This window comes from Microcaecilia unicolor, chromosome 12 (assembly GCF_901765095.1).
Source record: "Microcaecilia unicolor chromosome 12, aMicUni1.1, whole genome shotgun sequence".
In the NCBI taxonomy this organism is placed as follows: Eukaryota; Metazoa; Chordata; class Amphibia; order Gymnophiona; family Siphonopidae; genus Microcaecilia; species Microcaecilia unicolor.
This window is the reverse complement of record NC_044042.1, coordinates 80,351,733-80,364,585: the sequence shown is the minus strand read 5'-3', so window position 1 is coordinate 80,364,585 and position 12,853 is coordinate 80,351,733. Positions and strand designations below refer to the sequence as shown.

At 42.5% G+C, this 12,853-nt stretch overlaps 1 protein-coding gene across 1 annotated transcript in view; it reads right to left on the bottom strand.

Annotated features, from left to right (window-relative positions):
• GFAP (glial fibrillary acidic protein) overlaps positions 1-12,853 on the bottom strand; it is a 51,767-nt gene that overhangs the window by 21,766 nt on the left and 17,148 nt on the right. Inside the window, exons 2-7 of the mRNA XM_030221831.1 lie at positions 7,757-7,817; positions 5,565-5,660; positions 4,801-4,962; positions 2,319-2,444; positions 1,886-2,106; positions 785-828 (exon numbers count right to left, since the gene is read on the bottom strand). Of these exons, the coding sequence (XP_030077691.1) occupies positions 785-828; positions 1,886-2,106; positions 2,319-2,444; positions 4,801-4,962; positions 5,565-5,660; positions 7,757-7,817 (710 nt within the window). The remainder of the gene's footprint in view (positions 1-784; positions 829-1,885; positions 2,107-2,318; positions 2,445-4,800; positions 4,963-5,564; positions 5,661-7,756; positions 7,818-12,853) is intronic.

Sequence of the window (12,853 nt, the reverse complement as noted above, 5' to 3'; positions counted from 1 at the left end):
GGGGGGGAGGGGAGCAAAGGGAACAGAGAGAGAGGCAGAGGTTGGACTGGGGGAGAGACACAGGCCCAATTAGAGGGAGGGGGAAAGAGAGATATAGAGATGCCAGACTACAGAAGAGGGGGTTGGAGGGTCAAGGAGGCATAGGAGGAAGGAAGAGAGAGGAGAGAAGCCGGTCATGAGGAGGAGCAGGGATACAAAAGAGATGCTGGTGTTGGAGGAAGCATAGGGACACGGATACATAGAACAGACACTGAACAAGATGGATAGAGACACATAAGAAAGATGGATGGTGGATATAGAGAAGAAATATCAAAAGGACAGGAGACCTGGAGAGAGGTTAGAAAAAAACAGAAGAGAGACACTAGGACCAAAGCAACGCTCTGACAACAAAGGTAGAAAAAAATACTTTTTTTTTCTACTTTTGTTGTCAGAGCGTTGCTTTGGTCCTAGTGTCTCTCTTCTGTTTTTTTCTAACCTCTCTCCAGGTCTCCTGTCCTTTTGATATTTCTTCTCTATATCCACCATCCATCTTTCTTATGTGTCTCTGTCCATCTTGTTCAGTGTCTGTCTTATGTATCTGTGAATGTATTAATTGTAATATTTCACCTTTAGGAAATGTGCATCCTCCCTCCTTCCTTGGTCCCCACTACCTTGAGAGTGATGGTGTTATAGGGGGTCCCATCTCAAGTTTTCCACCAAGGGCCCATTCAGTCCTAGCTATGCCACTGGCACTGGATACGTAACGCAGTCAATGCAGCTCAATATTGAACTGATAGGTACTCACCTCGAACCTGGAGATTGGAGAAAGTCTGTACAGGGATGGTGATTCTAAAAAACAGATGGAGACAAGAAGCAGGAAGCAAGTAAAAAAGAAGAAATACAAGTCAAATTATAAAAATTAAGGGCCCAATATTCAGAAAATGCTGAGCTCCTAAATTTATGCTCCTAAGATAACTTCCTAAATTTCAGCCAGAATTAGGAGTATAACTTTTCAGCTGAATATTCATCCTAATATAGGAGCTTAAAATTTAAGCTCATAAATTTAGGCCTGCCAAATCCTGTTTCCAACAGTGGCCAAGCCAGGCCACAAGTACCAGGCAGAAACCTAAACTGTGACAACAATCCATGCTACCAATCCCAGGGTAAGCAGTTGCTTCCCATGTCTATCTCATTAGCAGACTATGGACTTTTCCTCCAGGAACTCGTCCAAATCTTTTTTTTAAAACCCAGATACGTTAACCTCTGTTACTATATCCTCCGGCAAAGAGTTCCAGCCCTAGTAAATTTTCATAGAGGCCAATTTATGAGCATAACTCACAGAGGGGCTCTTTTACTAAAGGATTGCCTGGAACTACTGCCAGCCCAATGTGGCCACCAGCGGTAGTCCTGCCTCAAGCACGCATCATTTCTGGTTCTATGGAAAATAATTCCAGAATTTCTACCGCAGCACTAACCCGGCGGTAATTGCTGCCTGGTTACCGCCAGAGCTCTTACCGCCACCTCGATGGGTGCCGGTAAGTGCTCCCCCCTCCCCCCGCATGGCCATGCAGTAAGAATAATCTTACCGCATGGCCATGTCTTTTTTTTAGGAGCTTTTTACCTGATGCGGTAAAAAGGGCCCTGGCACACAACAAAGACGACCTCTGCTGCTACTGCAGGGCCCTTTTTACTGCAGCTTGGTAAAAGGACCCCAGAGTTAGAAGCATAAATCCTTTGAATATTGGGACCTAAATATTTGCCAACCCTACCTCTATTTACGTTTGCATGCACCTATGTTATATGGTGATAAAACAGCAATTGAATTGTTTCCCTGTGCAAAAATTCCCTTTAAATATTTCTCCTCCAATACGGGATTCAATTAACATTTCTTAACAATAAGAGTCACCTGCTCTCTTCCCCCTCCAAGAGTTTGCGGTAGGTGGCAATCTCAATATCCAAGGCCAGCTTGACATTCAGAAGATCCTGGTATTCTTGCAGGTGCCGGGCCATCTCATCCTTAAGGGTTTGGATATTGTCCTCCAATCGGTTCACAGAGTCTTGAGAATTGGATGACTCTAAGGCATAGTGGTCCTCCATCTCCCTCATCTGCCTCTCTAGTGATTCATTCTGATAGGTAAGAATAAGATCCATTTATCAAATCTCTTGACATTTCTTCTTGTTGCAATGCTAAGGTACAACCATTTGTGGTGGAGTGGATGTGGGTTACAAAGATGTGTAGAGGCAGTGAGGATCTTTCAGCCTTTGGTCATGTCTACATTATCATCTTATGGAGGTGACAAAACTGAACAACAGACCTGATTTTCTAGAATCCCACCTACCGCTCCTCTCAGCGCTTCCAGGTCACAGGTGAGGGCCTGCAGTTGGCGTCGGTACTCATTGGCTTCCTGCTTCGCCTGCCGCAGTGCTTCATTGTTCCGATTGGCTGCATCTGTCAGATCTACGAACTGGAAGGCAACACAGAGATCTAGTCACAGTATGGCAAAGCTTGGGAGAGACAGTGAGCAGAAGATAATGAAGTCAAGTAAAGGAAGCTCCAGGTTTTCTGGACAGGCTGATCCAGTCCTGTTTTTACTTCACCTCTTTTATGGACTTGTAGTCTTTCCTTTCTTAGGGAAATCAATATGTTCACCAGAACTAAGTGTCCGTGCAAGCAGTAGAGTAAAAACAGGCCTGGATCAACTTGTCCTATTTATTTGAGAATTGTACATACTGCCTTATTGGCCATGGGTCATCCAAAGTGGTTTTAGCCAATTACAACAAAAATACAAATAAAAAGCAAAAATGTATTCCACAAACAGGCATCCCTTCCAGCACCCCCACCCCTCAAATTCAGCAACTCAATCAGTAGCACTCTTGACCGTCCTCAATCACCCTGCTCCTTTGACCCTTCCTCTCCCCCATCTTTCACTACTATACTTTTACCAGGAAAAAAAACATTGTTGGTCCTGATCTATACCGAGGGAGAAATAGACTTGAAAGCAAAGTTAAGTACTAGCATTTTTGCTAAATAGTTTGCTATAAATATGAAGACAGTTAGTACAGAGAAGCAAGTGTACTTTATGGAGGTTTTTTGCCTGTGATGAAGCAAAAGAGCATTTTGGGCTTTTAAGCCTTGAGCTCTGTTAAGCCTATTGTGGCTTCTTGAGAGTGATGCAATAGACTAAACCCAGCACTGGATCAACCCTACCGGGTGAATCTGGATCCAGTTGGCAATTCTATTTCCATGTTTATTTTGCAATTTAATAACAATGGGGCTGATATTCAAAGTATTTTAGCTGACCGCTGACCAGTTAAATTGCTTGGTTGGAACTAGCTGCTAATTTTCAGCTGCACGAAATGGCTAAATGGTGCTGAAATTTGTGGTTAGCACTTAAGTCAAAGATGGCTATGTTGGGGGTGTTTCAGGAATGGAGTCAGCACTTGGCCACTTAAGTGCTGATATTCAGCCCTTAAGCGGTCAGGTTTACGGCTAGATTCTATATATGAAAATTCTGCCCGGAATTTTCAGGCGCTATATATAGGTGTATAGGCCTAGGTGTATTCTATAAAGTACACCTAAATTGTCTAGAATAGGCTTAAATCTCCACACAGTATATAGAATAATGCTGAGCAGCTCTTCATACAACCAAACGTCGCAATCATTTACACCATGTTTTACTTGGCGTAAATCTTGACACCTAAATTAGACGCAGAGCGGGTGTATTCTATAACAATGAACATAGATTCTAGAAATGCCCATGCTCCGCCCATGTCCATGCTCCCTTTTCAACAATGCAACTCAGAATTTAGGTGCACCACGTTACCGAATACACTTAGTGAGTTGTGTGCGTAAATCTTAATTAATGTCAATTAGTGCTGATAATAATTTATTAACATCCAATTAATAGCACTGATTAGCTAGTTAACCAATTAAATTACATGCATTGTTATAAAATACGCTTACATTTCTGTGTGGAAATTAAGGTGCCATATATAGAATCCCAGGGTTAGTGCATAAATGGGACCGCATAAAAGCCTGTCCTATATTTATGCGCTAGCCCATGGCTGCTTAATGCTGAATATCAACTTAAGCGGCTATGTGTTAGCCAGCTTAAAAATAACTGGGTACTCAAAACCAAAGCCCGCACAGGTCCCTGCTTTGAATATCCAGGAATAACTGTCAGTAATGAGCAAAACGCTCACTGCCACCGGCGGAATATTGGACCCAATGATTTTTGAACCCCATATGTGTATAATAACAAGGTAGCATAGAAGCGTTAAAACACAGGCTTTATTCCTTGAAACATGTATCTGGCATATTGTTGTAGGTTTCTGCCATAAATTAGGAGGAACTTGTTACTGATACACTTGTATATTTCACCACTACCTTACAGTTCAGTGCAGATAACATATATTAAAGCGTTCAGACGATATCTGAAGAATCAAACATCAGTCCTAAAAATAAATTCAGCATTCTAGCGTCTTGCTGCTATACAGTATCATTCTACTTAGTTACAACATTTATTAAAAAGATATGTTTTCACATTTTTTCTGAAATTATTAAAATTCTAACCAGAAGAGAATTCCATACTTGTGCCGCTGGATACTGAAAAGTAGTTGAAAAAAACCTGCCTTGAACGCAATCCTCTGGGGCTAGGAAATTTGCAACAAAAAAAGGGTTTCTGGTAGTGGTGGTCCTTGAGTGTGACAAAAGGCTAACAAAACCTTTCATGTAACATTTGGACTTTGTGTGCTACACGTAGTTCAACCTCTTCCACCCATTTCTGAACGCAGAGCTGAGGCACTTCCATCAACCATTACCTTAGACTTGTACCACTCCTCGGTCTCCTGCAGATTAGCAGATGCCAGAGATTCATACTGAATTCGGATGTCCCTCAGGGCAGAGGTCAGATCTGGCTTGGGTATGTCCATTTCAATGTGGACCTGGTGCTGGGTCAACTGCTCGTGAAAGTCTCTCACCTCCTAAAATAAACATGTGAACCAACAGCAAATAACTCAGCCAATGCTCTCGGAGCTTATCCCTTCCCACAAACACAGCATTTGTCCTCTGGGAAGATGAAAACCACAGAACTCACTAAGACACACAATTACAGCAAAGCGATGCACAGTGCATCGTTCCTACAGTTTAATACTACCAGTATTAGTGCATCTACATTTAAATTGGACAATTAGCTTTGACCAGCAGTCTTCTTTAAATGTTGGCAGAAACTGAACTGTTGCGTTGTTAGTATTGGGGCGTACACAGGCATGCTTAATATTTCATCCAGATTTAATTTGTTTTTCCAAACTCATCACCACAAAGTTTTGTGAACTGAGGGATGTGGCATGCCCCTATTGCCAGTCTTGCTTCTAACAGAATGAAGTCTAGCTTCCCTTGGTAATTCCTATGTAGTATTTCCTGCAACCTGAAAAATAAACTTTGCTAAGATAATAAATGCAGTAGCCCCGCATTCCCCTGCATCTTCCCAGGTCCCCTGCATGTGTGCAATGCGTCAGGACTAATATAAAGCCAGAAAATGGGACACGGTAGTGACCGTGCAAAAGGGGGACTCCGTTCTCCTTGCCTCCTCATGGATTTTCTTTAGAAAGTTAATCTCCTCCTGCAGGGATTCAATTTTCCTCTCCAGGTCCAGGCGATTCAGTGCTGCATCATCAACATCCTGCCAAAAGGAAGAAAGAATTCAAAGTATCCTATTTAGCAGTCACCTCTCACACTCTCCTCTCCAAACTCAGCAACCAGATCTTGCAGTGATCTCACCTCTCAAACTCTCCCGGAGCACAGTACCCACCCCTCACACTCTCTTTCCCTCAAAAAAGCATCCTCCTTCATATTCTGTTTCACCTGGTTAGACCTCACCCTTCAAATTCTCTTTCCCCCCTCAGTCAGCAACCATCCCCCTTTCACCTCCTAGATTCTCCTCCCCTCCACCCGATCAGTACCAACTCATCTTACTCTTCTATCCCCAGTGAGCACCATGTCCTCTTACTCTCCTCCACTAATCCCATCAGCTGTACACACACCTCTTCTCCATCAGTACTACCACTTCCCACATCACTCTCCTCCCTTCATCAGCACCCACCCCCTCACTTTCCTTCCCTTTCCAATGATCATCTACATTTCTCTCTTCCCATCAACTGATCAGCACTTCTAGGTTGAAATCCACAAATGTAGTGTTTCAGCTGTTTATTTTTGAAAGTGGAAAACTCTCCCTTCTAAATCTATTAAGTGGAAAAGAATTCATTAGATGAATAGCCCTCAGGTTGATTTTTGGAATTGTCTCACTTCTCAACCAGTGGAAAGGAAAAATGTCACATCTGTGCAGGGCTCGGCACCCACCTTCCTGCTGTGGCTGGAGTCAGTAGCGTAGCCAGAAATTTTTGACAGGGGGTGCATTTGCATTTCCCTCCTTTTTCCCTCCTGTCACATCTCTCCCTTCTGTTCCCAGCCTGGCCCCACAAAGTTCTGGAAATTCCCTCCCTTCCCCTCACCATAACTTAAAATTACCTCCTATCTTTGCCAGGGCAGCAGCAGCAGTATTCATAAGCTGCCTGCTGCCTGCAATAGGACTTTCTCTTTGAACCATCCTGTCCTTGAGGAAACAGGAAGTTGTATCAGAAGGGGGTGGGATGGTTCTGAGATAAAGCCCTGTGTAGGCCTCAGGCAACCTATGAGTGTTGCTGGTGCTGTCCGGATGAAGACTGGAACTGATTTTAAGGCATGGGGGGGGGGGGGGGGGAGGAATTGCAGATCTTTGCGGGGCTGGGCCAGGAAGGGAGAGATGCGGAGGGAGGGAGAACGGACTGACAGGGGGTGCGTACGCAACACACGCAGCTTGATTGGATACACCACTGGCTGGAGTTGACTCTTCACATGGTACCTGTGCCCAACATATACCCTTGCACCATTCTTTGTTCTTGGCTGGGAAATTTATAACCTTTCTAGGAGAACCACGGGAAGAGTGGAGGTAGAAAGGACACTAAGCTACTATCTCCCTCCGCCCATTTTTATTTGTTGTCTTATTTAATTTTTCCTCTGTTATTCATTTCAATTTCAATTATTTTGTGTTGTTTTGAATCCCCTGAATTACTTAATTTGTGTTTACTTCCAGTGATGTAATTCATAGCATTGGTAGGGGCAGAGATTGCTGGGTTGACAGCACATCAAGATGGTACCATGCTAGGCCATTGGCTGTGTGACTTGGCTTTGCATGTATATATTTATAGCTTATATTCTGCACGTAATACACCTTAAGAAACCATGGGGCATGAGGTGGGTGCAGTCATACTGGTAGAGAGCATTGTAGCTTTGAAACATGGCAGAGGACCAGGTAGACCACACAGTGGCTGACTACTGGCTAACTCATGGTAGGAGTCAGATAGTCTTTGTCAGTTGATTGACTTGGGTGTGAGGTATCATGTGTTTTGCAATTTTCCAAATAAAGCAATGATCCTTTATTTCCGTACATGACTGTTTTATTGATTGAGAGACATTTAGGTGGGGGCAGGGGAGTGGGAATTGGTGGGAGCCAGAGTTTTACCACTGCCAATGTTATAATTAATCAACTATTTTAATAGTAATCAACTGTTTTGCAACTTAATGTGGCGGAAGAAGCAGAGGGAATGAGAGCTCTGTAGATTTGATTTTGTCAGGAATTGATTTTTCTGTTGCTTGCAAACTGTGCTCTCTCTCTCTCTCTTTCGCTCTCTCTCTCTCTCTCTCTCTTTCGCTCTCTCTCTCTTCCTTGCTGATGCTCACCTGTCTGAACGCAGATAAATTGTTTTCAGCTTCCAACCTCAGATTAATCTCATCTTGTAACCTTAAAAATAAGTAATAAAAAAAGGGACAGCGCATGAGTCTGGGGAATTTTCCCTTAAATGATTTTCTGTTTCTTCCAATCTGTGATGCTCAAGCAAATGCCAAGAGCTGAACTCCTGGAGGTCCCTGGCATTCCTACATAGTGTGGGTGCAGGTGTACATTTTTACTTTAGTGAGTATGCTGCTTTCTAAAACAGATTCAGAAAGCATTGGTGTACTTTGTCTACTTTGTAGGGAGTGGGGGTGGGGGCAGTGGCGGCAAAGGGTAGGAAGTTCAGATTAGTGGCTGAGAGCAAATTTTCTCCCCTTCCCCTAAAATGACTACAGATTATTTTTCTCCTCCCCCAAGCACATTCTTTTCCACACATAAACACACAGACACACATATATACTCTTTACCACTCTTAGCCCTCTTCCCTTCCTTCCAGGCCTGTCACCACCAGCCTCAATTTTCCCACCTGTTCAGCTGTAGCTGCAGCAGGGTGGCACAATAACATGTTTTCATTCTGTGTATTTCTTGATGATCCTCCACACACGGCCAAGGACACTAATGTCCTCTCAAGGACTATCACTAATCACAACCTCTCCAAAAGACATTACACGATGCGATACCTGCAAACAAGCCTTCTTTGGAGTAGTCCCCACAATCTGGAATGCACTGCCTGAAAGGCTCCGCTTAACACAAGACTATCTCTACTTCAGGAAGCAGGTGAAAGCTTGGCTGTTCAACCAGGCCTTTAATGGAAGAAGTAACTAATGTGTTAGTCTCACTCACACACACAAGGAGTGACTCGGGCTGCACATACTGCAGCAAGACATGTTTACCCGCTCCTATCCTAACTGAGATAATATTTAACCATCTCTCTGACCTCATGTGCAACTTTCTTCAAATCAGTCACCTTACTTTTTAACTCTTCTTACTGTCTTACCTATTTTTATGTTCCATCTTTGCTTTACCCATCACTTTCAATTATAATGTTCTATTACATATTGTGTTGACATTGCAAGTAGTATACTAGGCCATACTTTGTATTATTATTTGAATATTTTTATTACGGTAATTGCCTATTGCTCATGTTTGATCTATTCTTACTGTGCATCACCTTGAGTGAATTCCTTCAAAAAGGTGGTAAATAAATCCTAATAAAAAAATATATAATCTCATTTTTCCTTTTTCTGTGTTTCCTCTCCACTCTGATTTGTAAGTTTTTCCTTCTGTTACCCATTTATTCTCTCAGCATTTCCTTTAGATTTTCTCATCCTCTTGTCATGTTTGTTTGGTTTATATTATAGGTTGCATTTCTTTTGCTTTCACCTTTTCCAGGTGTTTCCTTTATCCCACTTCTCCCCCTCCTGCTCACATTCCTCCCCACCTCTCCACATTTCCCTCATCCTTCGCCTCTTTCCCTCCACCTGCCATCCTTACTTCTCTCCTTTACAACACTCTCTTCCCCCTTCCTTCTATCCACTTCTGGATCCTTCCCCCTCATCTTTCTTCCACACCCTTCTCTCACTAATCTTGTGCGATTTGTCGTAGTAGACTGACACAGTATGCCAAGGTTTGCTGTTTTGTTTGTTAGATTGAATAATGTGTTTCTGTTGGTTTTATTATACATTTTATTGTGAATGTTTTTTTGTGCTCTGCTTAGTGAAATATGGGATATAAATGCGGCACTTTAGCATATAACTGACGGTATTGTGTAAGTTATGCATGTAAATGTGGGATTTGCCCACGCATCTTCCCGTGAACATCCCTTTGCTTATGTGCACAGAGCCACATGCATACTTCTTAGCACCTAACGCATAACTGTAACAATCTTGTGCATAAGTGAGAAATAAAGCGCCTACAAACTTTGCAGAATACAGCAGCTCGAGTTTTATGCCACGTTAGAAAAAAAAATGACCACGTTACCTCACTATTTCAAAAGCTACACTGGCTTCCAGTAAGTTACAGAATCCAGTTCAAAATACTTACTTTTGACACTCGAGTCGCTCTATACGGACTTGCTGGATTATCTGTCTAAACTAACGATTCCATACGCACCCCCCCCACCTTGTCTACTTCGCTCTATTAATGATCATAGACTCATTCTACCTAATCCATCTCAGGCCTACTGAGAAACAACATCAAAAAGTGCCTTTTACTTTATGGCTCTATTCCTTTGAAATAATCTTCCCCTTGGGATATGAGCTGAATCATCCCTGAAAAACTTTAAATCAAGTCTCAAAACCCATTTATGTAATGAGGCCTTTAATTTGACCTAGGGTCTAGCCCGCCAAACCATTGGTGTTATGTTGCTGTTCATTGCCAGGATGCATGATTATTTCTTTTATGCCTGGTTGGCTTTCTTATAAATATAATGGAGTTCCTTTCCTCAGTTTGATTTTATTGTACATCGCCTTGAATTATCTAGTCAAAAAGGTGATTCAACAAATCTGAATAAAAACCATAAATCATAGTCAGGGCCACCGAGAGTGGGGGGGGGGGGGGGGGGGGGTGTCAAAATTCCCCGGACCCTGCGCGAGCAAGTGCCTTCTTGTTCCCTGCTTCCGGGTCTGTCCTCCCCTGTTGTTGTGGGCCACCCAAGACCCAGATGATTGCATTAGCACGATATCTGTTAATTCAATCATCCGGGTCCTTTCTCCTGGCATGGACAGGAGCAGGAGAAGACAGATAGCGGGAGCAGGCATGCAGGAAGCGGCTTGCTGGCGCCAGGTCCGGCCCCCCCTTGGAGGCAAAGACAGAAAGATAAAGGAGTAGGCGGGTGGGCGGAAGCGGTGGTGCGAGTGTGTGTGTGTGTGTGGGAGGGGGGGGGGGGGGTTGGCTTGAGATGGTCCGGTTCTGCCCCGGGCCCAGCTATGTATCTCGGCGGCCCTGACCATAGTATTCTATACCTTACTTGAGTAATTGGCACCTAACTGTAGGAAATGTGTTATAGAATGAGATGGTATGTGAAGTAACACAAAAACCTACGAATGGACACTCAAAAGCTTACCATACCATACCAGCAACAAAACCAAGAATTCAAAACATAGCCCTCCCTGGAATAAGTCAGAGGTAAACATCTAGTTTGAAAATTAGGACAAGCCGGACTGCTACAGATTAAAACACACAAGTTACATGTGAACTAAATCCCTCGTCTTAGTTACATGTGGAAAACCTAGACCACCATCTAGTAAAAATAATAGATGGCAAATTAGAAACAAATATACAAACAGACAATTGAATGGAAACCTCATGAAACCCCCGACTCTAACAGTGGAATACTGAAGAAAGAAAAACAGAAATGTGTTTCTTTTTGCACAGAATAAAGTATAACTAATGCACATTTTCAAAACTGACATTTTTCATTCTCTGAAAATAATTTGTACCTTTGTCTGCTCATTTAATTTTTTCCAGTTGAGTTGGTCCTGGTCTGTCTTTTCCACTTTCTCTTGTTTTTGCTTATGTCCTTTCTCACAATCTCATTTCCATTTTCTATTTCTTCATTCCTTCTCTTCATCTTTTTCTCTCTGACATTGATCCTTCTTTTTATATTTTCGCCATTTCTCTTATCTGCCTTTTTATCTACTTTTAGTTAGATTTTATTCCTCCTTTTCAAACTCCAGCTCTGTGTCCCTCCACTTCATACACTTATTTCACTAGTCCTCCCAGTAACACCTGTGACTCTCATTCTCATCTTTCAGCCACTTTCTAGTTCCCCATTTTCACCCTCTGTACTTACACCCTACCCAGACTCATCTACCTCTGTCTCTCACCCCCTTCCCTAACTTGTTCAGTTCCTTCCCTGTCATCTCCAGATCTTTTCTTACATCTAACCCAGGCTCCAGTCCCCTTTTTACTTCAATTTCCACCCTCTCTCATCTCCAAAAATCTGTCTCCTCTTTTGTCTTTCACTCTTTTCATAGCTCTCTGACTCTTTCTCCCCTTTTCCCAGCATCCATTACCCCTGCCCTCCTGTATCCAAAGCATCCATTCCCCAATACGAATTCCCTAGCATATACCCCCTCCCTCCCCCTCCAATATTTATTTATCCTGCCTATCCTACTTACCCCAGCATCCATCTCGCTTCTTCTTCATCTCTATTTTCCACGTCATATGCCCTTGCTTCACTCCTACTTCACTGTCTGCACTTCTTTTCTTTCTCATTCCAATATCAACCTCCTTCTCCCAGCCCGAAATAAGACCTTTTTCCCCAAAATCCCCTTCTCATAACTCAATTCCCAGCTCATGTGTCAGCCCTCGTCCTCCTTTTCCCAGCCCCAGCTGGTCTACCTTCAGTCTCAGCACTCCTCTCTCTCTCTGAATCGCATCATTTTTTAAGTTATTTATTTATTCAATTATTCAAATTATTACAAGAAACCTCTTGTATAGAAAGTATCATCTAATACATATATAAACCTTTACCCGGAAACAATAATCAAGAAAAGTAAAATAATTCACTTTTTCATAAGAAATTGATACTCGAGTCCATAAATCAAGAATCCAATATGTAGGAAAACTACTGGAAAAACAACAAGAAAAATATAAATGGGATATCGCACTTCATTAAGTGGGTTTGCCTTATTTCTTTATCGCTTGTCCAATTTTGCTGAGGCTATAAGTGCAGATACATGAGCAGGTTCCAAAAATACATATTTTTTCCCCCAAGCCTTATTATGCATTTGCAGGGGTATCTTAAAAAAAAGGTACCCCCCAGATGCAAAATTTCAGGCTTAAGGAGCAAGAATTGTTTCCTCCGCCGTCTGGTCTCCTTAGAGACATCAGGATACAAAAGAATTTTAAAACCTAAAAAAGGCTTTTCTTTATTACGGAAAAACATGCAGAAAATCCAATTCTTATCTGGCAATAGTGCAACAGTCGCCACCAAAGTAGCAGCTGATGCAAGTTCAGAGTCAGTAGTCTCAAGCAAAAGAGAAATGTCTATCGGTTTTTCAGTTGTCCGATTCAGGTCTTTCCCGGGAATATAATAAGCCAAGGTAAAAGGTGGTAGATTCTGTTCAGGTATATTCAAAATTTCACGCATATAGCGTTTT